Here is a 25,880-nt window from a genome sequence, read left to right on the forward strand (position 1 = left end):
TCTCCATTCTCCTTTTCTCATTAAAGGAGCAAAATCAAGCAACTGAAGGAAGCCCAGCTTTCCCTTTGCAATTTAACAACCAGGATTTTGTTAAACTGCAAAACTACTGCCTGCATCAGGGCCTACTTTTTGAAGATGATACATTCCCAGCAAATGGTCATTCCATTGGACTTAATTTGTTTCCACAAGAGAAACTCAGAAAAATACAGTGGCTGAGACCAAACGTGAGTAGTGATAAAATTTGTGCCCTTGGGATATCTGTATATGTTTATAGTTTATATGGGAATTATCTGCTTGGTGTAACACCCACTTCTAGGTTCTTGTTGTACAGAAAATACAGATGATAAGTACCTTCACAACCCATACTAAATCCAATCTACCTTACATATTCTGCTCGACCTCAGAATACATCTTCTTGCCTTCCCTCTTATAACAGGTACAAATTCTGTTGTCTTCTTCCTGTCAGTTGCACATTGAATTAAGACCAAACTACTTTATTTGATGTCAGTCTTCCAAGGGAAGAGCTTAGTTCCCCACTTTTTTAGCCCATGGAACAGAATTAGAAAGACAAATCAAATTCTAAGGAGTATTTCTCTAATCCAACAATAAGCAACTTGATACCTACCAAATATTTTGGATTAATTTATCATTGGCTATGTTGCTTTCTAGTCAATCTAATTCATCCTAACCTTTTTTCAATAGCCAAACTAGTTTCACTTAAATCCATCTTCACCTCAGTAATAAATTGCCCAGTTAAATATCCAAGTCTCAACTGCTCTTATGACCTGCTTTGAATAGCCTATAGGTCATCTACATGTATCTCAACTGTTGTCTTCAGTTCTCCAACCGGGCATTCATTCATGCATCCATCTCACCATCCATGTATCCATGCTTCCATCCATCCATCCCTAATCACATTGGAATTTTAAATGATTATAAAGTCAGCAGACCTGAAGGACCAGGTTGAGGACAGATCTTCTTGAGAAAAAAATTTGCAATCATTAAAAGTTAATGCCACCTTAATGACACAACTTCACCATCATAAAGTCAGCCAATTTGTTTGAAATGGACCATGTTAGTATAAGTAAAGCTTTGTAATAGTTTCTGGGCCACAAACATTTTGATTGGAGTAGCAGCAGGTATTAGATGATAACATTAAAAAAATCCTGGAAGAAAGTTAAAGAAGTTAAAAACAACAACCTTAATTTGGAAAATTCAAAGGATTTGGAATATACTCTAACTAGATTATTTTTGTGCCAGACATCTCCAGCAGAGTCTTGAATTTTGCCTACATGTATTCAAAATACAGCAAAGGCATTTTCTAGCTTGACTCTGCTACCAACAGCTATATTACTGCAGTTAAAATAATTCTTGACATAGCACTAGAAATTTCTGGAAGTTGAAAAGTGTGATAACTATTTTCAATTATTAATAGTCATTTTTTAAAAAAGGAACACTTTTTATTAGTATATTATTTTTTTTTTAATAATATAAATATTTTTTTAATTTTTTTTTTTATTAGTATGAATATCTCATTCGTCTCCCATTACAGCATTTTGCTTTTTACCTTTCTTAAAATTAATTAAGAAAGTTTACAAGACTCATTTTCCTGGCTGTTTTATAAAGTGAAGACAAATAGTGAAGCTCAGTTGCTGAGCAGAAGGTATTTTGCATTTAAAAGGCTACATATGTGATTCTATACAAAGTAGTAGAATCTCAATGTTAATTTTAATTGAAAGCTCCAATGAGCAATTGCCTCAATCCACATTCAATGAAACATCCATTTTACACAATAGTCATGTTGTTTCTCAGATGTTTTTTTCTGTGTTTTTCCACCTCAAGATTGGTTTTTGAAAAGAGACAGTAAAGAAAGAAGAGTACCTTAATCTAAGAAGTCTTTGCTTGTTTTGCATTTTCTGAGTCATGCCATATCTTGTTATTTAAGTGACAGATAACATTTTTTTTAATACTGTCACCCTTCCAGATCCAATGTGGCAGCTGAGAAATAAAGCAGGTTTCAGTTTTATCTCATGCATTGACAAGAGAATTGCCAATTACATTCAAGCCTGGAATCTTTGGAGCACAAAGGAGAAAGAACACTGCTTGATTTGCAGATGCCAGGCAGTGCTGACAGCTTGGAGCAGCATGTTTTGATTTGTAAAGTGAGCCAATTTAACAACAGGAATCCCCAAAGGGAGCAGGATTGGAACACAGAACTATCATTCCTGACACAGCCTGAGTTCCCCACCCTTTAGTCATAGATGTAAGATAAAGTGTTGGGCTTTATTGTGCTTAAAAAGATATTATTAACCTCAAATTGAGGCAGTGACTGTATTCCACCTATTTTTCTTGAAATAGGTGTGGCACAGCTTTCTCCCAGGATGTTTTTCAATGTTGCCAAGTAGCCAAATGCCTTGGAATTTCTTCATGGTTCTCAGCCAAGGCCAAATCTGCTTTACTTATGAGCTCAGTCATATGTCTATGACAGGGGTGGGATTCTACTGGTTCGGACTGGTTCTATAGAACCAGTTGTTAGGATTCTGCACAATTCGGAGAACTGGCAAATCGTGCCCCTGCCTGGCCCACCCCTTCCACCCACGCCTCCCCTCCCTGTCCAGTCAGTCCTTATCGTGCATGCACGACATTCCATGCATGCCTGACATCACTGACTGCATTGTCCCCCACCCAGTCATTCCTTAAGGTATTTCTTTTTTTCCTCTCTCCCGATGATCAGCTGTTCTGATGATCAGCTGTGCCGGGATTCTTCTTGCTGTCTTACTGCTTTGCCCAGGAGGCTTCTCTGAGGCCCAGGAGGCAAAAAGGGGCACACAGAAGGGGTTCTGCCTCCCCACACTCTGCTTTTTGCCTTCCTGGGCCCCAGGAAAACTTCTTAGGAGCAAAAACGCCCCCCAGGAGGCTTCCTTGAGGCCCAGGAGACAAAAAATGGGGAGGTACTGCAAAAAAAGAAGCCATGCCCATGTCTACCACATCCACCTAGACAGGCCCACAGAACTGGTTGTTAAAAAATTTGAACTCCCCCGGTCTATGGAAATTGTCAGTCATTCAGGTTATGGTTGACCTAAATGTGCTTTTTCAAAAGGCAAATGGACTTTGTTTTTCCTTGAAGATGTTTCACTTCTCACCCAAGAAGCTTTTTGGATGAGAAATGAAACATCTTCAAAGAAAAACGAAAAGTCATTGCCTTTTGAAACAGCTTGGCCAGTTTGCAGGGGCTGCTATTTGACAAAGTAAATTGGTTTAAAATTAAATTTCTTACAAAAACCATAATCATTTGTTCCATTTCTTCCAAAAGGCAACACATTCAGAAATTCATTGGGATGTACTCATAGTAAATATGTATTGTGAGGTTCTTGGAGTTCTCTGAGTTGACTTCTTTTCCTGTAGACAAGAAGCACAGACAAGTAGAGGTGGGGTTTTATGGTGTGTGTGAGATAGCTTGTTTTACCAGCCTTGATTGGAATTTCTGGTGACCTTTCTATTAGTTAATAGGTGTGTGATGAGAAAGGAGGTGTTTGGGTCTTTTGTTTTTTTTCCTTGAACTTTGGTTGCTTTCTTTCCATTAGAAATTGAAACCACTAAAATGCAGGAGAACTCCCAGAGGCATGGCCGCGGCACTCTGATGAATCAGGCATAAATGATCACAATGAGATAACAACTATGCATAAACTATTCAAGAAAGGAATCAATCTAAGGTGGAAAAGAAGCAAATAGATTTAAATAGATCTTCCCTCATTACACTAGGGAAACAAGAATAAGAAAAATAGACAATATTCCACCACAAAAGCAATGAAGCCAGAGGTGGTATTCAGCAGGTTCTGACCAGTTCTGGAGAACCAGTAGAGGAAATTTTGAGTACTTCAGAGAACTGGCAAATACCATCTCTGACTGGAGATTTTACAGTATCCTTCCCCTGCCATACCCACCAAGCCACACCTACAGAACCAGTAGTAAAAATTTTTGAATCCCACCACTGGAAGAAACAATGCCCCGGTCATGGCTGGTAAGACAAGCTACCAAACTAAACAGCCAGAAAACTCCATTCCCCCACAGACTGATGATGTTACCTAGCCTGCTAATGAAATGTCTCCAGGAAGAGACACAAGCTCAAAGAACATCAAGAACTGAACAACTCAGCCTTGAGCTACAGAAATTCTCCACTGTGGCAGACACATGTTATGTCATTGATTTGCCCATAATCAAAACCACACAATCCTGTATGTTATGCTTAAAATTAAAAATACTATCTTTTAAAAATCTAGAATATCTTAATGTAGACATTTGATACTAGTTTAAATTTTCATCCAATAGGCAAAAATCAGGTAGTTTGTTATTTTTACACTTTAATAACTATGGATAGAAATTAACACTGACCAAATAGTTAATTTACTGATGAGAATAAAAGAAGATGCCCTTGAATCAAGCTGATTTCCTGATGATTGTGCAGTTTTCTTAGCCACAATATGGAAGTGGTTTACCAGGGCTTCTTCCAAGATGGTTTTTCAATTTCTCATTTATTTATTTTATTTATTTATTTTATTTATTTGTCAATTGTTTAAGAGATAAGTAAAAGTGTATACATAATTATGAATACATGAAATGAGTACATATAAGAAAAATAAAATAAAAATAAAAGAAACAATAGGACAGGGACGGTAGGCACGTTGGTGCGCTTATGCACGCCCCCTACAGACCTCTTAGGAAAGGGGTGAGGTCAATAGTAGACAGTCTAAGGTTAAAGTTTTTGGGGTTTGGGGAAGAAACTACAGAGTCGGGTAGAGTATTCCAGACATTGACCACTCTGTTGCTAAAGTCGTATTTCCTGCAATCAAGCTTGGTGCGGTTAACCTTGAGTTTGTATCTGTTGTGTGCTCTTGTGTTGTTATGGTTGAAGCTGAAGTATTCATTGACAGGTAGGACATTGCAATGTATGATTTTATATACCATGCTTAAATCAGACCGAAGACGGCGTAATTCAAGGTTTTCTAGTTCTAGAATTTCAAGTCTGGTGGCATAAGGTATTCTACAATGAGTAGAGGAGTGGAGAACTCTTCTTGTGAAATATTTCTGGACTTTCTCAATTGTGCTAATATCAGATACGTAATGTGGGTTCCAAACTGATGAGCTGTATTCGAGTATTGGTCTAGCAAATGTTTTGTATGCTCTAGTTAGTAGTGTGATATTACCAGAGAAAAAGCTACGTAAGATTAGGTTAACAACTCTTAATGCCTTTTTGGCTATGTAGTTGCAGTGGGCACTAGCACTTAGATCATTAGAGGTGAGTATTCCAAGGTCCTTTACAGAGCTTGGATCATCAACAAGATCTTGACTATTCAGCTTGTATTTTATTTTCGGATTTTTTTTGCCAATATGTAAGTCAGAGCATTTATTTGTTGAGATTTGAAGTTGCCATTTGTTTGACCATTCTGATACACAGTCAAGATCTTTTTGAAGGGTAGCAGTATTGTCTGTGGTATTGAACAGCTTTACATCATCAGCGAAAAGAACGCAGTTGCTCTTAATATGATCACAGAGGTCATTTATGTAGAGTATGAAGAGAGTTGGTCCTAGAACACTGCCTTGGGGACACCACTATTGACAGGTACAGAATTTGATAGGACACTCCCAATTTTGACCATTTGTTGTCTGTTTGACAGGAATGCTTCTATCCAGTTATGCAGTTTGTCCAGAGATACCATAGGATTTTATTTTTAGTAGTAGTTTGTCATGTACCACTGAATCAAAGGCTTTACAGAAGTCTATGTAGATTGCATCTATTGTTTTGCCCTGATCAAGTTGTGTAGTCCATATGTTTTTGCAGTGTAAGAGTTGCAGATTACAGGATAGTTTTTTTCTGAAACCAAATTGTTTGTTGGAGAGTAGGTTGTTTGTCTCTAAGTGGAAGATGATGGATTGGTTAATAATTGATTCCATGACTTTACAGGTGACGCAGCATAAGGAGATTGGTCTGTAATTTTCAACTAGGCAAGGGTCTCCCTTTTTGAAGATGGGGATGACTGTGGCTTGTGACCATAGGTTAGGCAAGGAACTGGTCCTGAAAGATTTTTCAAAGATTATGCTTAGAGGTTTGGCTATAGCAGTGGATAACTTTTTTAAGAAATAGGCACATATTCCATCCGGTCCAATAGATAGGGATGGTTTTAGATTGCGTAGTGCTTTTTCAACATTGTCTTCTGTAAAATCGATATGTATTAGATCACTGTAGTTATCTGTGGTTCGGCTAGGAAATGCTGGGCATGATCCATTGCTGTTTACAAATACTGAGCCAAAAAATGTGTTAAAGATGTTGGCTTTAATGGTGTCGTCGTTGCAGTCTTTACCATTAGGTCCTATCAGGGTGGGATGGACCTTGAATCTTTTAGTTTGTTGTTTACAAAATTGTAAAAAGCATTGGTGGAATTGGTGCTTAGAAGGTTTTCCTCTTGTTTAATGTGATAATTGGTGCATTCGGTCTTTATTTGGTGGCATAAATTTTTGTATCAGCTTTTGAAATTGGCAACGTGACCAGATTTGTTTTTCCGCCAGAGTGATCTCTTTTTGGATTGAAGTTTCCTTATTGTTATGGGCAATCTGTTTTTTTTGTTTTGTTTTGGGAGTAGTTGTTGGTACATATAGTTTGATGACTCTTTTGACTTCAAGTAAAAATATGTTGTAATGGTCTTCAACAGTATTGCATCCAGTGAATAGAGATTGCCAATCAAGGGATGAGAGATCGTTGTTTATAAGATCATAGTTGCCTTTTTTGAAATTATAATTGGGGATCACATCATTGTGGTGGTTTTTGTGTGGACGTATGTTGAGACAAAAGTCAATCATATTGTGGTCACTGTTGGAAAAGGATTCTTTAGTTTGTATTCTGTAAATTAAATTCAAACTATTGCAGAAGATGAGATCGAGGCAGTTGTTTAGTCTAGTGTTGTTGGATACTAGCTGTTCCAGTCCCAGATTTGTAACAGCATTGTAAAAGGTTGCATGTATGGTTTCAGTTGTACATTCATTTAGGGTCCAGTCAATATGAGGCAGATTGAAATCACCAAGAAAGATAAAAGGGTATGGGCAGGATGCTGCCCATGTTAGTAGTGTATTTAGCTTGTTTACATGTTCGATGTCATAATCAGGTGCTCTGTAACATAGTAAGAATTGAATTGTGATATTTAAGGATAGTTCACAGATAATGGTCTCAGGAAGAGCAAGCTCCTGGGTAACTTGGATATTTTTTAGATGTAAGGACTTTTGGTAGAAGATAGCAACACCACCTCCTCTACGAATTTCACGATCTGATCGGTAAACATGATAGTCTCTTACTGTGGTAATGGAGTCGGGGAGAGATGCATTGAGCCATGTTTCACAGACAAATATAATGTCGAATTTAGCCATATTTAGTAGGAGGAAAAATTCAGGTATTTTATTTACAAGGCTTCTTGCATTGAGTAGCTTGCATTTAAGGCCAGCAGTAGTTGGAATTGAGGTAGTTAGGGGCGTTCTAGCCTATAGTTCTGATATTCTCTGATCATTTACCATTCAAGAATTTACTTGGCCCAACCTTGCTCGACTTCCTTACAAGACCACCCAGCTGCTCCGCCTTGCTGAGACATCTTTGATATGTATGCACAATTCATTTCACCTTTTAAACATCCTCATGGCATGGCTAAATAAATTTCAATCCATGCAGTGATTGCTACTGGTTTAAGACCAGCCTTTGTGCCTTCCAGGGGAGTTCAATTATAACTAGAATCTCCAAGCAGAGTGGCCAAAGGGTAGAGAGAATTAGACTGTTTCCTTTTTAGTAGCAATGGATGCTTAAGAACTCTTTCCTTTCATGTTAGTCTCTTCTGGGCCTCTGGTCATTTAAAGAATTTGGAACCATAGGAGTGAAAGAGTGACAGGGGTTGCTAATCTTTTTGCCAATGCTGGCAGCTTGATTGGAAGATGTTAACAATAAACTATCTGGATTTTATGCCAGCTAAATTAACTCTTAATTTATTTTAAACCTGGAAATCACATAAAATGCTGGATAAATGTGTGTTAAAATATAATAATCTTCTAGGTAAATTAATCAAAATGGTATTATTGATTTTTATTTCATCTATTTTTAGAAACATTTTCAGTGGCCTTAATCAGAGTAACTTCCCTATGGTGCACTATATCTGCTATCAAAATCTTCCATCAATTAGCTTCCCTCTTTGAACCTCAACTATTCATATGTTTCATTTGTCTGTTCCGAACTTTCATGACTGGGCTTCAGTCTGAGGATCAGCAGTTTAGATAAGTTGATAGGTTTCTGTTAACTGTTTCATTTGGATTGATCTTTCATGACCATTGTTCTTTTAAAAAATGTCTATTAATATTGTGCTTTAACATGTTGTAAGCTGCCCTGAGTTGTATTTGTAAGATGAGTGCCATAAAAATAAAAAGAATTAATAAATATATCAATAAAGTGGGTGGGATTTTTCTTCTTTTGCAATGGCTTTTGTTTTTAAGCAACAATAGAGTGTTGTTTTTAAAAGTGTGTATTAATATTGGTTTTAAAAGTGTTTTAACGTGTAAAAGCTGGACTGAGTTGCATTTTTGAAATGAAGAGGAGAAAAAAAAGAGAAAAAAATGAATGAAAAGTGGATGAGATTTCTCTTCTTTGCAATAATTTATGGATAATGGATTTGTCAGAGAAAGGGAAGATATTATGTCTCTTTCACAATATCTTACACAAAAGTATTTTTCATGAGCACTATCCATAACAACTTACTTCAGCTTTCTTAAATGTCTAAATCTTTCTCCTTCTCTCTTCCTTTTACAGTCTACTACAGTAGCACAATGTAGGAAAATAAAGCTTCATGTACTACCCACCATAGAAAAAGTTAATAAAACCACAGGGATTGTCAGGGATTTTCTGACAAGTTTTCTAAAGAAGACTGAATTCTGCCCTGAGAAAATAAAACTGACCTCAGGGTAATGAATCATCCCCTTTTTGAAAAGTTCTCCTGAAGGAGAAACTGAATGGGTGCAAATACTAACATCACAGGCTGTTGCTGCTTCTTCTCAGCCATCAATTACAATTCAAAATCCGAACTGAATTTATTCGGATAAATAAGTAGTGACATGACTTTAATGAAGGAGTCACAGTCAGGAAATGTTGCTCCACTTCTTCTTGAGCTGAGAGAATGCTTTTTTTTTTTTACTTTGAGATGTTGAGTTGGTAGGCCAAAAAGCCCAGTAATGCTCATTTAAAAAAAAATCCATCAAATTTTATTACATACAACAAAAGAGAAATAGAATTGAATAGTTAGGAGTCCAGCTTCCTAATTCTATTGATTGATAGTGATGGAGAGGATGAATTCATGCTTGGAGGTAAATAGCTTTATGCATTGAGGGATATGCTTTTCTGGGTTGCAGTCCGGAAAAGAAGTAGGACCAGAACAACATTGGATGGAACAAGGGGAAAATGTTTTAAAACATGCATATTTATATTTCTACTTCATTAATTAAATATAGTTATTATGAATATTCTCTATGGGTTTAGAATTGTTCTCATATCAAAAATTAAAGCAAAAACTAATAACCTGAAACAGAGGATTACTGATATCACAAAAGTGCTTTTTTTAAAAGCAAAGGAATTTCTGGTTTTTCTTTGAAGTTGTTTCGCTTCTCATCCAAGAAGCTCACCCAAAATATCTTCAAAGAAAAGCCAGAAAGTTCAGCTGACTTTTGAAAAAGAATCTTTGGGATAGCCATGACCTGGATGACTGAGAATCTCCATAGACATATTGAATTGATAGTTACTCAGTCTTGCTAGGGTTGAATCTAAACCTGTTCTTCCCCATACAAACTTTACCTAACTCCAGACAATGAGACAGCAGCTCACTCACTCAGTTGGCGTGGAGTTGAGATATATGATTATGTATATTGTGCATAAGTTTGTGGAGCTGATGATGGTGCCTGGTGGGAATAGCTTATCTGGACCTTTTCAGTCAGGTTTCAACTCTGCATGTAGTACTGAGGATGCCATTGATGATGCTAGTGGATATCTGGCTTGTGACCTGGTTCTCCTGATCCTTCTTGATCCCTTAGTAACTAATGATATCTGACCCCATGCTGTCAGATTCTCTTATTCAATGGCCTAATTTAGAGGCTAAACAGAAGAAATAAAAGTGTTGATCACTGAAGAACCCCATAAAAAAAGATCCTAAGGTGCATTTTCTCCTCTTTATTAATACTGACTGAAACTGACCACAGAGAATGGAGGAGAACCATACTAGCATTCACACACAGTACAAAAATCACAATGACAGATGGCATTGATAGTTACTAAGGGATCAAGAAGAACCAGGAGAACCAGTTCACAAGCCAGATATCCACTAGCATAATCAATGGCATCCTCAGTACTACATGCAGGGTTGAAACCTGACTGAAAACGTCCGGATAAGCTATTCCCACCAGGCACCACCATCAGCTCCACAAACTTATCCCAAAAGAGAAGGGTGAGGATTAATTGTAAATTATCTAACACTATTGGGTACATAATGTTTATTGATAAGGAGTCTTATCAATAAACTTTGTTTCAGAACAGATGGAACCTCATTAAAGAATGAATTTACCATTGCTTGGAGTGGACTCAACCACATGTTGCCTTCCCCAAAACATCCAAAAAAGAGGCATTGATCTAATATGCAAACACTCACACTGTCTGCCTATACTATTATTCCCCTGTGATTCACAGGCTCAAATACTTTCCAGATGGCTGAGCAGGACCTCACCTCAGACATCTAAGCAGACCTGATTCTGACAACTCAGATCTTTCTTTTAAGTTAGAGCAATATAAACCTATGTGGCTTTCCAAGGAGGGTGGGGGGTGGGTGGGAATACTACCCTTGAGGAGTCCTTGACAGCTAATTAAATTGATTGAGAAAGATGTGAAAGAGTAATCACTGAGGTTTTTGCAGATATCTGTTTTTTTCTTTAAAGAAATAAAAAGGAATGAGTCTAACAACGGATGTCTAGATAAATAATTTCTTACAGTATGTAACAAGGCTCAGCTGGATAGCTCCAGCAGTTTCTTTCAAGTCTAGTAAACAAAGATGCTAAAAGCTAAAGTACACTGAGTGTTCCATTTATGATGCAATGCAATATCTTCAAATGCAATGAAGTACATTCTAGATCTCTCTCTTCTAGTATAATTCATTAAACAGGACTACACATTGGTAGAAGAAGTTGGAAATTTTTGTAGCAAGAAACATACCTCTTCTAAAGTATTTCTTTGGTGTATACATCTCACTTGCAGCCATAGTTTCCAAATGCACAGGACTTCTCTTTTTTTCATTTATATAGAAGTGCTGGCAGTAGCTATGATAAATAATTATTGAAATTACTGCTACTGATAATAATAATAATTGATTGAATAATTCATTAATCAAGAATGAATAAATATTGTTTATCACTTTCCATTGAAGGAACTGGTCAGAAACCCACGTTTATTTGTGGATGGAATAAGCCGATTTGATATTCTTCAAGGACAAAAAATAGGTAAGGAATTTAAATATTTAAGTAATAAGAATATGAGTTTGGAAATATCCCTGGCTGCCTGGTTCTACTTCTCCTTTAAAGGTTTTCAGTGGATCTTGTGTATGAATAAAATGTTCTCATAATACTCAAAGCTATGCCTAAGAGAAATAGGACATAAAACAATAGCACCACACAAGAATCCATCCAGGCAAGGAGGAGGAATCAAATGGGGAGTTAGCCTTGAGTTATTGCACAACTGCAAGAGACCTAGGACTGACCCCACCCCCCACTCCCATTCCATGAAACTCTGTTTATTGCCAAGGGAGGGCGAACCATCTGAGTAGATTCTTGTACTCTAGGTAGAATGCAATAAAGTAGCCAACTTGAACCTTTCACACGTTGATCTAATTGCTTACAACTGGCAATTTGTGGCTTCCAGAAATTTGTATTAAGAGGTATAATATCTTTGATAATAAGCATAGGCTGTAACCATGATGAATAAAAGATATTGATAATCTTCTCTATTAATTTGTATAATCCAGACTGAGAGTTATATACCACATGTTATCACAGCATATTCTATAACAGGGGGATCGAAGTCATGGCATCATATTGTCATCATGTGACATATTGCAACATTTTCCCCTTCACTAAGCTAGGGGGTGGACATGGCCAGTGCATGACGCAACCAGCTCACAGGCAGCGAGTTTGACACTCCTATTCTATCATTTCACTTTGCATTGTAGAAGGTGCTCCTTCCCCTACCCCTAGCCCCCTCTTCAGGTTCATAACAAAACCTGTATTCTATCATTTTGAGATAATGGAAAAAATCTCTACTCACTTTCCCCACTTGTTTTATTTTATTTTATGGTTCTCTTCTAGCCTACTGTACTTATGTTTTGATACCCACCCTGTCTTTTGAACAGGACTGTATTGAGTATTGCCTGACATGGTGTTAAGTGGAAGAGAACAGAGTTTGGGTCCCGGAAGCAATCTCACCAAAGTTAAGCTGTTTGAAGTCTACTGATTTTGGAGGGAAATTTAAGCATATATTTAATTTTATGCTCTGAATTTCATCCATCAGCTTTGTAATAAATACAAAACAGCAGAAAACAGGTGCTAGAGTTTGATAAGTGAAAAGAAAAGCTGATGGAGTATTAACTGGTAGCAGAAAAAGCATAGTTCCAAATAGGAAACTGATGATGTGTGACGGATGTGTTTTGGAAAAAAAGAAAATTAAGGTTTGATTAGGAGAGGTTTAAAGAGAAGAAAGATGGTTTGGCTGATAAAGCAAGACAGTTCAAAGAAGCAAAGCAAATGACAAGTGGAGAAAAAATGAATAGGATATGGGTGAAAGAAAAAGTGTTAAGAACAGGCTTCGGGAGAGATGACAGCTGTGGATTGGGATAAGGGAATAAAGTTACCACAATATAGTAATGAACCTGAGAGAGAGAACATACAGAAACACAACATACATGCACACTTCAAACCCAAGAATACACTAAGGCAGAAGCTTGTCCATTCCAAGGATAAAAGAGAAACTGAGCAATGTGGTATGTGCAGTACAATGCAATGAGCCATGTGCAGATCTGTACATAGGGGAAACAAAACAACCATTTCATAGTTCATTGGAGAATATACATGATAAGGATATAACAAACATTCAGTTATTCTTGGGCTGTCTGGTTTCCTAAGACACAAGCCTTTCTCCAATCAAGGAAGGAGGCCCTGGAACCCTCAGTATTCTCTAGTTATACAATTAGATCCTCACATTAGAAAACTACTTGGTATCTTAACATTATTATATCATATATAATAATATATAATGCATATGTAGTACATTATGCATCTAAATATATTTGATACAGCACATCTGTTTCAAACTAAAAGCATTTCAAGTGGCAAATGGCAGGCTAAAGCAATAATGCCTTCAACAAAAATGAAGAGATCATGTGCTCAGAGTGATAAATGACACCCTTCTTCCAGCGGACCAAGGATAGAGTAAATGAAAAGCAAACAACAGCAAGGGAAACAAGAAATTGTCTTCATGAAAGATGACCCAGATATGCAAGGCATATTAGCAGCTGAAGTGGAAAAGAAAAAAAATATGTGTGGCAAACAAAAAAGGTGGAATGAACAACAGTGTGGATCCTGGAACAAAATGAAATGAGAATTCAAAGTGCCTCCCTACACACACACACACACACACACACACACACACACACACACACCTCACCCCACTCATACTCTACTTCTAGAAAGTTAGGAAGCTAGATATTGACAGCTCCCCTCAAACCCTCTTGTGGCAGGTGCGCATTCTGAAAATTTCCCTCAAATTTTCAGGCAAAAATATCAGCAGGGCTGCTCTTTTTTAAGGGCCAAACTAGAAAATAAGCAGAATATAGCAGGAATTATTATTTTTATAATGTCAACATCACTAGCACCTAAACCTTTAAGCATAACTGAGGAATAGCAGAGGTGATTTCATTCATTTTCTGAATTATTTTCAAAAGCAGGTGTGTGTGTGTGTGTGTGTGTGTGTGTGTGTGTGTGTGTGTGTGTGTGTGTGTTAAAAATTATACCTTTCCTGTCCCCTTAAACACATATCTGGGGAAAATACATCAATATACAACTATATCATGTGATAAAATATCTGAAAAAAATAATAATTTGGAAGGATTGTCTCAGATATGACATTTATTAGACAAGATACTGTACTTACTCTAAATGGTAACCACAACATATTCCACAACAACTTATAGATGTCCAATCGAGAATACAAGGATATCAGTTAAAAACTTGAAATGCATTAATTTACAAAATAATTGCAGTGTAATTAAGAATTGTTTCAGTAAGAATAAAAGGAATAAATACCAAAAAAATATATATTCAAAGGCCTACAGAATTAGTGGGGTTGGGGCTCATGGTCTCACCATACCAATACTTCCAAACCAGAGATAAACTTTTTTGGGAAATCCCATTCAATAAATAATACCTAATCATTAGAATTGGGCAAATATCAGGAATTTTTTAATGAGCTAAAGAAAAGAACCATATCATACTGGAGAGCATATGCTTTGTAAGGGAGAGAATGAATGAATCCTGCATGATTTCCCAGCATGTTTCAGACATGTTGGAAAAATCAATATTTTACAAACCTGAAGACTCATGGCCTATCAGTTGGGTTAATAGTCAAGTTCTTGTGAATTAGAGAGGAAGTTGAGTATGAGAACTTTTGTAATTTATCATTCCTTTCTTTAAGGTAACTGTTGGGTTTTAGCAGCTCTGGGTGCTTTGACCCAACAACAACGGTTCCTGAAAAATATGATTCCTACAGACCAAGGATTTAATCACACTTATGCAGGGATCTTTCATTTTCAGGTTGGTGATGCAAAATGTTGCAGTGCCTTTTTCAACTATTTTAAAACCTAGAGCTTGGATGACACCATGTATTTCTTGTTAGCAGTATTAAAAATCAAAAGAACTTTAAATGCAAGTATTATAACAAAATAAGCACATTAATCAGCATATTAATTAAGATCGTAAAAAGATGCATACAGAAAAATGTTAAGTTGCATACTTATATCAAATGAGGTTTTTTTTCAGAAGAGCTAAAGTATTCACAGCAACCGTTTTAAGCCACTGTAGTATATAAATACTATTCGGCGTGCAATAGAATAAGTCATGTCAGATTCTCCACAATAATCAATTCCACAAATTATATTTAGTTCTGAATATTCTATATGGCTTGCTTTGTAATGCTGATTCCACTATAGATACAAAATACTCTGCTAGGAAGTGCTTCATGACTGGCACTTCATTGGAAGCAACCTATTCTTATTAAGAAGCAGAATCTATAAATGCAATTTGAAACCATTTTTCACTGCCCCCTTATCAGCAGCTCAATACACCTCGATCTATATTTCTTCCTGCAAGATCAAACTGAAGCAAAGAAAAGCAACCCCTGATCTTTCCCCTCTAAATCAAAAGGTTGTGTCTGTAATATTTTTATATTATTTCTTCAAAGTTGCAGATAACATGACATAACTTGCTAATTAGTTTTGGTGCAACTTTATTTCTTTTTTAAAAAGAGAAATAAAGATTATTATCTTTATTATAATATAATTATATATTAATTATATATTAATATAATTATATATAATATAATTATCTACCTTTGTTACATGCATACCCGAGACATTATTTTCTTTCAGGGTAAGTAATGTTATGCCAAGTGCACATAAGATGCAAGAAACACTAACCAAAGGAATTAAAAAGCATGAGATAAGACAAAATAAGTAAAATATAGTAGCTAAAACTATGCCAACCCTATTTATTATACCCTGATACTTATTTATCCATTTAAACCATCCTTGATTCCACTGTCTCCACCATTTATATTTTGCCTTTTATTTTTTAAGTTGCTCACGATTCTCTTTTTCAGGATCTCATCAATTCCTTCTAACCCATAACTTTCTAGGTATTCATTGTCTCTCAATCCATTCACTCTTCATATATTTGTTTTACAATTCATTCCTCATTCATTCTCTCCAAAGCATCTTAACACATTTCTTACATAGTGATAGTTCACTTAGCATCCATCCATTCTTGAACACATCACTTCTTTTATCACACACTACTTAAGTACTCCATTTCTACTGCATTCAACTTCATAATTCAAACCAAATTATGTTTTTTCCTAACTACTTAAACTTGCACTCTCATAAAACAAATTGGACAGAAGCACATCAGTACACATAAGTATTTTCTCTTCTTTCAATAGTAACAGCAAAAAGTGTTCGTTGCTATCTCAGCACATAGCTATATTACTTTTCTACCAGCATTCATATTCTTAAAAAGTTCTCCATTTTCTAATCTTTATTAAATATTGTATAACTTGCAGCAAATTGCTCTATTTCTCCATCAAAGGCAATTACCTTGCTTTTCAATAATCTAATTTTCAGACCATTATGCCAGCTAAAGTTTGTTACAGATAATTTGTATTCTTAATCAACAACACACATCAACTGCACACAAAAGTACACATGCAGTCACACCCCCAACTGAAACTCCTCTAATATCATCACAAGCCTTCTCCATACATTGATTCATAATTACATCCCATTTCCTTGATTTAAACCTTATTCAATGTCGAACCATGCACTAAACATTATTTGCTTTCATACATAGCACTTTCAATTCCTTATTCATATAAAACCTTCAGGTCTATTTTTAACTTGACTATTACTTATTAAATGACAGTATGGCAAGATCATCCCCTTCACGTTTCTTAATGACCTTCCAAAGATGTGACCTTTCAAGGGCTTCATTCTGTTCTCCTTTCAAATTCCCCCATCTAAGCAACCATTCAATGCTGAAATTGATCCCGGATACTTCAGTTTATGTCTTTGTTTTACAGCTATGGAGATTTGTCCCATAGAGCTAACAAAGTCATGACACACTCCATTAGGCTGCTAATGATGGCAGAAATGGATTCTTTGGTTTGTCCATAGTGAAGGCTTTCTTTACTCCTTTCTTGAAACAATTCATCACCTGTATTTGATAGATGAACACCTGTGCCCTCCAGCTGCTTAAGTGGCTAGTAGAATCCCTTTCTTTCATAGGTAAAATAATAACTTTTAACTATTGGATTTCATGGTAGACACAGTCCATTGTATGATTTGGCAAAAAGAACCAAGCAACTCATGCTTAATCAATAGTTGTTGAAAATATGCTTGTGGAGAATGAAGGTTTTATTTTTTTAGGGATATTAATTTCACATACTATCTTTGTTAGCTAGGCTGTTTGAAAAGCAGTTTATCTCTTGGACTGTTTTAATCTATGAGTGACACAATAATTCTACAATAAATACACATATACATCATTCTACTATACAATATCGCTCTATTTTTATATTTAAATAAGTGTTTTACTGCTTTCTGAAAGGAAGTTGTTTGAGAAAAGGCGTACGCCCTTCTGACAAGACCATCCTAAGATGCAGGAGTCTTAGATAACTATCCTCCAGTATTCAATCTTCCTATTTTGTATTACATAAAGAGTTTTATTAGAGTTTAAATAGAGTTTAATTTTTCAATATGGTTATTGAAAAATAATACAGATGGAGCAGAAAAACACAAAAATTCACTCTGTAAAAAGAAGAAAAAGTTCTTTTGTTGTTGTTAACGATGATTTAAAGAAAAGACAAAGTTAGTTCAAAGGTGGGAATTTTTTTCTCTTTTTCTTTGTTGTGAAGAAAAGAAGGGAAAGAGAATACTTTGACTAACATAGAGTTCTAGAGTCTGGGTCACCCAGTGAAACAAATTCTATTTGATTCAAGATAGATTAAAACACCCCAGTTCATTAGTCACAGTGTAATTGCCTTATATAATAGGCTGTCATAAGTGTAGAGTTAAGTATAGGAACTTTAAAATGGGATTAGACAGATACAGTTATGATTATAACTATCTACAGATTCAGATGCAATATATCTTTGGATATTTCTTGCTGGAGCATGTAAAAACAGAATCAACATAGAATGATTTTATGTTGTCATTGTTAGTGTCCTTACAACACCTGGATGTTTGTTAAAAACAGAAGACTAATTTGTAGTCTAATACCACAAGGTTCTTATTATAATACCTTATTAATCTATGAAATTATCCAGGGCCAAGGCTAGTATTTCCTACCTGGCTGTGGAAAATTGCTCTAGATACTTGCTAAAGCTAGACTGTGGGTTAAGATGTTAGACTGGGGAAATCCAAATAAAAGCCTCGATTCACTGAAAACATTAATTTTGTTTTTGGAAAATTCATTGCTTGTAGATGATGATGATTATTTTCCAGTAATTTGGAAATTAATAGAAAGACAGTTGCGATGGATGCAGTGTTCTTGTACAGTGTAACATTAAATGATACAAATTTGAAGGGTTATTATTCTCAAAATGTAATGGTCTGAAGAACTTAATTCCCTATATTCCAGCAATTTCCTTCCAAATTTATTTTACCAATTAAAGGTAAGAAAAGTAGTTTATATGTAGTTTAATTTGTTTCCAAATTAGACAGACTTAAATGTTATTAATTCAATTGTATAATTAGAAATGGATAACATGTAAAATTAACTTTGTTTCATTAAGAGACATGTATAGATTTAGAGGAGGGTGCTTCTTTTTCTCTCTGTCTCTTTATGGTCTTTCTTTCATTTTGCATATACACCATTTTTTTCAAAGTCTCCACTCAATCAGGAAACTCTCTATTAATTTTAAAACACACATTTTCTCTCAATCGGGTCTAATTCAAAAGGTTCTTGTGAATTCATACTGAAAGGACACTTCCATGAGCACCCGTTTGAACTCCAAATGATAGGAAAGAACTCTAGTAATAATTATTTTAAAAATTCATTTTATGATGTGCTATCATTAAAAAACTGTTTATCTAAAATTACATTTCTTTCTTTTGTTTTGTAGTTCTGGCATTTTGGAAGTTGGGTTGATGTGGTGATAGACGACCGGCTGCCTTTCATTGATGGAAATTACTTATCAGTTCATCCCAGGAGCAAGAATGAATTCTGGCCATCTCTGCTTGAGAAAGCTTATGCCAAGTAAATATTTCCAAAAGCTGCTTCTGTTTCAAGTTTTGCTTACATGTCACACCACTGTAGTCTGCTTAGCCAGGATTGAGATAGTAATTCCATAATTTGTATTGTAACAAGCATATTGCCAAGAGACAATTCTTATTCAAAAGATAGATAGATATGTCTTTGTTCACAGCCATTTACTACTTCAATTGCCTACCCAGGTTTCAATGTATAGATATCTTTAACAGATTCTGTATGAAAGTGCTGCAATGGTTGTAAGTGTGAAAAATGGTTGTAAGTAATTTTTTAAAGTGCATTTGTAAATTTGAACAGTCATTAAATGAACAGTTATAAGTCGAGATGTCAGGATTCTGGCAGTTACTCCAATTAAATCATGAGCCTCGAGCCCCACTCCCAAAGCTAAAGAGGATTTATTTGACGTTAACATTCTACATCCCATACTAACCTGGGTGTAGCCAACTCTGAAATATAAAATTCACTGTCACCCTTGATCCTGTTTCCCCCACCCCATCCCTCTGATACCATCCAATGAAAAACATCCATAGCCAAGAGTCATCACTCATGCTCTCCAATTAGATTTTTTCGAGGCAGAAGCTTCAGCCATCTAATCAGTCTTTGAAGAAAATATGAATGGAATGTATTTTCGATTCCACACTGTTTCCTGCTCTTTGAAACTCCCCCCCTTCTTTCTGTTGTCAACTATAAAATGTGTATACAAAATGTTTTATGAGTTTACATGAGGACTACCTGTACTTGTCCTTGAAAAAGTAACATTACAATATTAATAAATTTTAAGATTAAGGTCTCTTATAATTACAGGTAATCCTTCACTTACAACCACAGTTGAGTCCCAAATTTCTGTTGCTAAATGATATAGTTAAGTGAGTTTTGCCCCATTTTACAACCTTTCTTGCCACAGTTGTTAAGTGAATCACTGTAGTTGTTAAGTTAGTAACATGGTTATTAAGTAAATTTGGCTTCCCCATTGACTTTGCTTGTAAAATTTTGCTTGCAAAATTCAATTCAAATCTAGCAGAGATGGTATGCTCTGAATCCTTTCTGTCAAACAGCTGGTTCCCAGAGTCTTGTCTTTTTGGTTGGCAGTGCTTGCCCTGTGCAACAGCATCCCACTGCAAATGGCCCCAGCCTTGTTAGTCTCACACAAGATTAGTGAGTTTTATTTTATTTATTTATTTTAATTTGTCAATTGCTTACAAGATAATAGGAATAAGTAAAAATATAGTTATTAATATATGGATACATATAAGAAACATAAAAAAATAAAAGAAACAATAGGACGTTAGGCACGTTGGTACGCTTATACACGCCCCCTACAAACCTCTTAGGAAAGGGGTGAGGTCAATAGTAGGCAGTCTAAGATTGAAGTTTTTGGGGTTTGGGGAAGAAACCACAGGTAGAATATTTCAGACATTGACCACTCTGTTGCTGAAGTCGTATTTCCTGCAATCAAGTTTGGTGCGATTAACTTTGAGTTTGTCTCTATTGTTTGCTCTTGTGTTGTTATGGTTGAAGTTGAAGTATTCATTGACAGGTAAGTCATTGCAATGCATGATTTTATATACTATACTTAGATCGGACTGAAGGCAGCATACTTCTAGATTTTCTAGTTCTAGAATTTTGAGTCTGGTGGCATAAGGTATTCTGCAACGAGTAGAGGAGTGGAGAATTCTTCTTGTGAAATATTTCTGGACTTTCTCAACTGTGTTAATATCAGATACATAATGTGGGTTCCAGACTGATGAGCTGTATTTGAGTATTGGTCTAGCAAATGTTTTGTATGCTCTAGTTATTAGTGTAATATTACCAGAGAAAAAGCTACATTAGATTAGGTTAACAACTCTTAACGCCTTTTTGGCTATGTAGTTACAGTGGGCTCTAGCATTTAGATCATTAGAGATGAGCATTCCAAGATCCTTGACAGAGTTTGGATAATCAATAAGGTCTTGACTATTCAGCCTGTATTTTATTTTCTGATTTTTTTTGCCAATATGTAGGACAGAGAATTTATTTGTTGAGACCTGAAGTTGCCATTTGTTTGACCATTCTGATACAGAGTCAAGGACTTTTTGAAGGGTAGTAGTATTGTCTGTGGTGTTGAATAACTTTACATCATCAGCAAAGAGAATGCAGTTGCTCTTGATATGATCACAGAGGTAATTTATGTCAAGTATGAAAAGAATTGGTCCTAGAACACTGCCTTGGGGGACACCACTGTTGACAGGTACAGAATTTGATAGGACGCTCCCAATTTTGACCATTTGTTATCTGTTTGACAGGAATGCATCTATCCAGTTATGCAGTTGTCCAGAGATACCATAAGATTTTAGTTTTAGGAGTAGTTTGTCGGGTACCACCGAATCAAAGGCTTTACAGAAGTCTATGTAGATTGTGTCTATTGCTTTGCCCTGATCGAGTTGTGTAGTCCATATGTTTTTGCAGTGTAAGAGTTGCAGATTACATGATAGTTTTTTTTTTCCTAAAATGAAATTGTTTATTAGAGAGTAGGTTGTTTGTTTCTAAGTGGAGGATGATGGATTGGTTAATAATTGATTCCATGACTTTACAGGTGATGCAACATAAAGAGATTGGTCTGTAATTGTCAACTAGGCTGGGGTCTCCCTTTTTGAAGATGGGGATGACTGTGGCTTGTGACCATAGTTTTGGTAAGGAGCTGGTCCTGAAAGATTTTTCAAAGATTATGCTTCGAGGTTCGGCTATGGCAGTGGATAGCTTTTTTAAGAAGTAGGCACATATTCCGTCCGGTCCAATAGATAGAGATGGTTTTAGATTGCGCGGTGCTTTTTCAACAGTATTATTGCTGATGTGATTAAGCAATCTTTAAGACCAATCCAAAGTCAGGTCACTTAGCTATAAAGATAGGAGCCTGCTCAGTTGCCTCTGAAGATGCGAACCATGGTTGCCAGTGAAACATCAGGAAATCTGTTGTGTAAACTATGGTGAATAAACCCTGAAGTTGAACACAGCCCAAAGATGTCAGAATTGAAAATAAGTATAAAGAATTAAGATAGTGTTAGAACATATTTAAAATTGTTATTGAAAATATGACACAGAGATAGAACGAAGTAAGAATTGTGTGATCAAGTGAATGTAAAACTTTTAAAGAAGTAATAACAGTGGGACAATAGGAAAAACTATGGGGAAAAAATCATGAGGTTTACTCCAAGCTACAGTTTGAAAGCAAATTGGAACAAAATCTTATACAGACGGTATATAATGAATGATTACCAAGGTTGAAAAATCGTTCAATAATAAATATGGGAAATGCCACAAAGATTTTTAAAAAGAAAATAAAAACTAATACACACTAATACAAAGTAAAGAAGAAAAGATGTAGAAAGAAAGCAAAGGGAAAGCAAAAAAATACAAGAAAAGAAAAACATTATAGTAGAAATAAAAGGAAAATGCTAGGTTGGGAACATTAGTTTTAAATAAGTTAAACCATTTTGTTTAAATTCAAGGTGAAGCTGCGATTGTGTACTTACTTTTATAAAATGGCATATGTTACTGTTGTAATAAACTCAGGTTCTTCTTTTTTCTTTTGCATTAATAAATACAAGCTAAAATAAAATAAAATAAAAACTTGAAACATGCTTTTTGGTATTTGGTATGCCACTATCTGATGAACATTCAATGATGGAAAGTAAATAAAAATGGAGCAGACTGTGCTTAATTTTATTCTAATTTTCCTGTTTACTTTTCTGTGGCAGATCTCCTTCCAACAGAGAAAATATTTTTAACTTCAGGCTGTAACCAAGGGTGTTATTTTATCTTTCAGGATGTGGTGCATTATGTAATTATTGCATGCAGCATTAAACAATATATAAAGGCTTATCTGGGGACAAAGATTTGTAAGAAAAGAAAACAGGGAAGGTTTTTTTTTTTTTGAAGTATTTAGAGATATTTTGAGAATCTGACAAATATAGATCAGAAGCAAATCTTTCTACAACTTTTTCTTGTAGGAGACTTTTTCTGAAGCTCATCTTTATGTATCATCTCAACCCAGCTTCACTTTTGAGTTTGCACTTCTTCCTGGAAGATTGGGAAAGTTTCCAACCTATTGGAAGCCACTATCTTCTGGGCTAGAGGGATGATTAAATAAGACTCCTTGTTTTTAACCAATTCAAAAAAATGGAACCATAATATTATTGTACCATCTGAAATTTTGAGGTCACTCTTCATTCAGATTAATAGAAAGTGGAAGGCAACACCTGCTACCTTGGAGAGTCTGTCATATTGTGCTCCACAATGACTCTAGAAAGCAAATCCAGCACAAAGTGGATTTGCTCTGTCTCTTTTTTTCTCTGGGTAACTGTATTGTATGATGACTACAAACATTCTTCACTTCTCTTAATTGCATATGAGATATTGAACCTTTTCTAGGATATGCACAGGGCAATATGGATGGATGTGTATTGATTCATTTATGTGATGGATGGAAAGAAGGAAGGAAAAGAGAAAGAGAAAGAAAAAGAAAGAAAGGAGTTGAATTAGAATCAAGGAAAGACTTACTGTTCATGTTGACTTGAGAAATGAAATAAATCTAAAACAATGAACTAATAATGAATATAGACTATAATTCATTTACTGACTTTTAACTGACAAAGTGAGAAAAAAGATTATCTAGCCTATTAGGTAAATCAAAAATGACAATATAATAGAAATATTCTTTCAGTCTAAAGCTGTGTTTCTATTTCTAGTCTGACTTAACAGAATACATTAGTGGTGCTAGAAAGAAAATGTACCATTAACTTGCCTGAACTTCTCTAACCATCAATTTTCTTTTATATTTTTATACATAAAAACATTCTGTGTTGTTTCACTTTTGCTGCCTACCCTGGATGTCTTCCCTTTTTTCCAGATTGCATGGTTCTTATGAGAAGTTGCACTATGGTTTTATCTCAGAAGCTTTCGTGGATCTCACAGGTGGGGTCCAGTTGACATTCAATCTTGGAAGCCCTACTGATCATTTGTTTGAAATCATGAAAACTGCTGCTTCGTCTGGCTGTCTCATGGCATGCAGCTCTCCTGAGATGGTAAGTTAGAAGTTAGCTTTACAGGGATTGGTACCTTGTTCAGAAGAGATTCTCAGAATAGCTTCTCTAAAATTACTAGAAAAAAATCCTGTAGATATCAAAACAACAACCAGGTTCTTGGAAAGGTTCTTGGAAAATTAAAAAAAAATACTTGTAGTGAAATGATGCATGTGGGACACAAATGATCCTTTTATGGTGGAGAACAGTTCACATTTTGGATACTGCTAAGAATGCCAGAAAACATGAAAATGAACTAATACTTTTGTTAATCCATCAAACATATATGATTACAAGATAATACTAGAAAGTTGGGAGATCCAAGCCATAAAATTTTTTGAATTTGACTAAAGGAACCAAGTGGAGTCAAAAAAAAGTCTGTGGAAGATTAAACTTGTTTGGCACTGCTCCTTGTTACATGTGCAGAACATTAATTCTGAGATGTGCTTTTTTCTGGGTTCTGTTGACTTTCTGACAAAAACAGTACTTGTCAATTACTTATGCCTTAATCAACCCTAAATTAAATGATGGCAAAATTCTTTCTTGGGCTATCCATGAAATGTGTTAGGAAACTGATTGATGCAGGAGCTAGGAATTTCTCTTCTCCCTGTTCGTTTCCAGTTGGTTTCTGGAGCAGCTTCTTCCATATATGACACTTGTCATTTGACACTATTTTAAATCTTTTGATCAGTTAAGATGACTATAAGTTCTAGAACTATGTCTGAGGTTCCATTCAATTATAAAATCTCCAGCCAACAGAGGAGTTATTTATTCAAGAGCTATTTAGTTAAAAGTATTAATATCTCTTGGATTAGTTGGTCTTACAATTTTTCCATCTCTGATTTAGTCATTTGAGTTTGTAAGACTTTTACATAGGTTCTTCTTTTAAATATTGCTGATTTCTTATTGTTTGCCATTTTTCCCTCTGGAAATAAATAGAACATAACCTTTGAACTGTGTAACATTATAACACCTTTCATTATTAGCCATTCCCATCCCAAATAGTGTAGCAAAAACAAAAAACAGAAAAAGTTAAAATTCCCCCAACTCTGAATAAATCCAGAAATCTGCTGCTTCTGGAACTTATCACATTTTTACTATTTTCCCAGTCTTCTAAAGTCACCCAATCATTGTTGTACCAAAATGAGGAGGAATGTTTTATTACAACCACAAAGACTGGGTGATGTTATGAAGATGGTATAAATCTTGAGTGCAATAAATGTCCTGATTAGCATGTAGTAATTTTATTAAATTACGTGAAGTGTTATGCTATTTAATTACTGCTAAAACCCTCATTTCCATAACCTTTCACTGGGTGAAACAGTGCATCATAGAGCAACAATTTTTGAACCAAGTACCTCAAATGGGCTAACTCGTAAGATATGTCCAAAATCCAGAAATCATGACTCCCAAGGGAATGAAGTTTGCAAAAGTTGTGGCTACTTCAAATACCAGAATGCTGCTCCTGGTTACTGTTGTGGTGATGCGATCCTTGCTATCAAAGATCCATGACAGTTTCCTAGTCATTCTTGCAGTCCCTCCCTCTCCCACCCAGAGCAACTACTTACCTGAGAGAAGAAAGGGATGGGGGAAGGGAGAAATAGGGAGGAAGGGAGGGATGGAGGAAAAGGGAGAAAGAAATCCCTCCACACTCTTACTGGCCTATGCTGTTCCCCCCCC

The 25,880-nt window shown here is 35.6% G+C and overlaps 1 protein-coding gene across 5 annotated transcripts in view; it reads left to right on the forward strand.

The window, feature by feature from the left end:
* CAPN13 (calpain 13) overlaps positions 1–25,880 on the forward strand; it is a 163,860-nt gene that overhangs the window by 18,648 nt on the left and 119,332 nt on the right. For all 5 annotated transcript variants that reach the window (XR_015743847.1, XR_015743857.1, XM_087934618.1 and 2 more), the window contains exons 2-6: positions 27–224; positions 11,484–11,556; positions 14,798–14,916; positions 18,998–19,131; positions 24,029–24,203. Coding sequence is in view for 3 of the 5 variants with exons in the window: in XM_087934618.1 (XP_087790744.1) it covers positions 27–224; positions 11,484–11,556; positions 14,798–14,916; positions 18,998–19,131; positions 24,029–24,203 (699 nt within the window). In the remaining 2 variants the exon portion in view is untranslated. The remainder of the gene's footprint in view (positions 1–26; positions 225–11,483; positions 11,557–14,797; positions 14,917–18,997; positions 19,132–24,028; positions 24,204–25,880) is intronic.

The sequence above is a fragment of the Pseudonaja textilis genome, chromosome 1 (assembly GCF_049901715.1).
Source record: "Pseudonaja textilis isolate UNSWEBS1 chromosome 1, rPseTex1.2, whole genome shotgun sequence".
In the NCBI taxonomy this organism is placed as follows: Eukaryota; Metazoa; Chordata; class Lepidosauria; order Squamata; family Elapidae; genus Pseudonaja; species Pseudonaja textilis.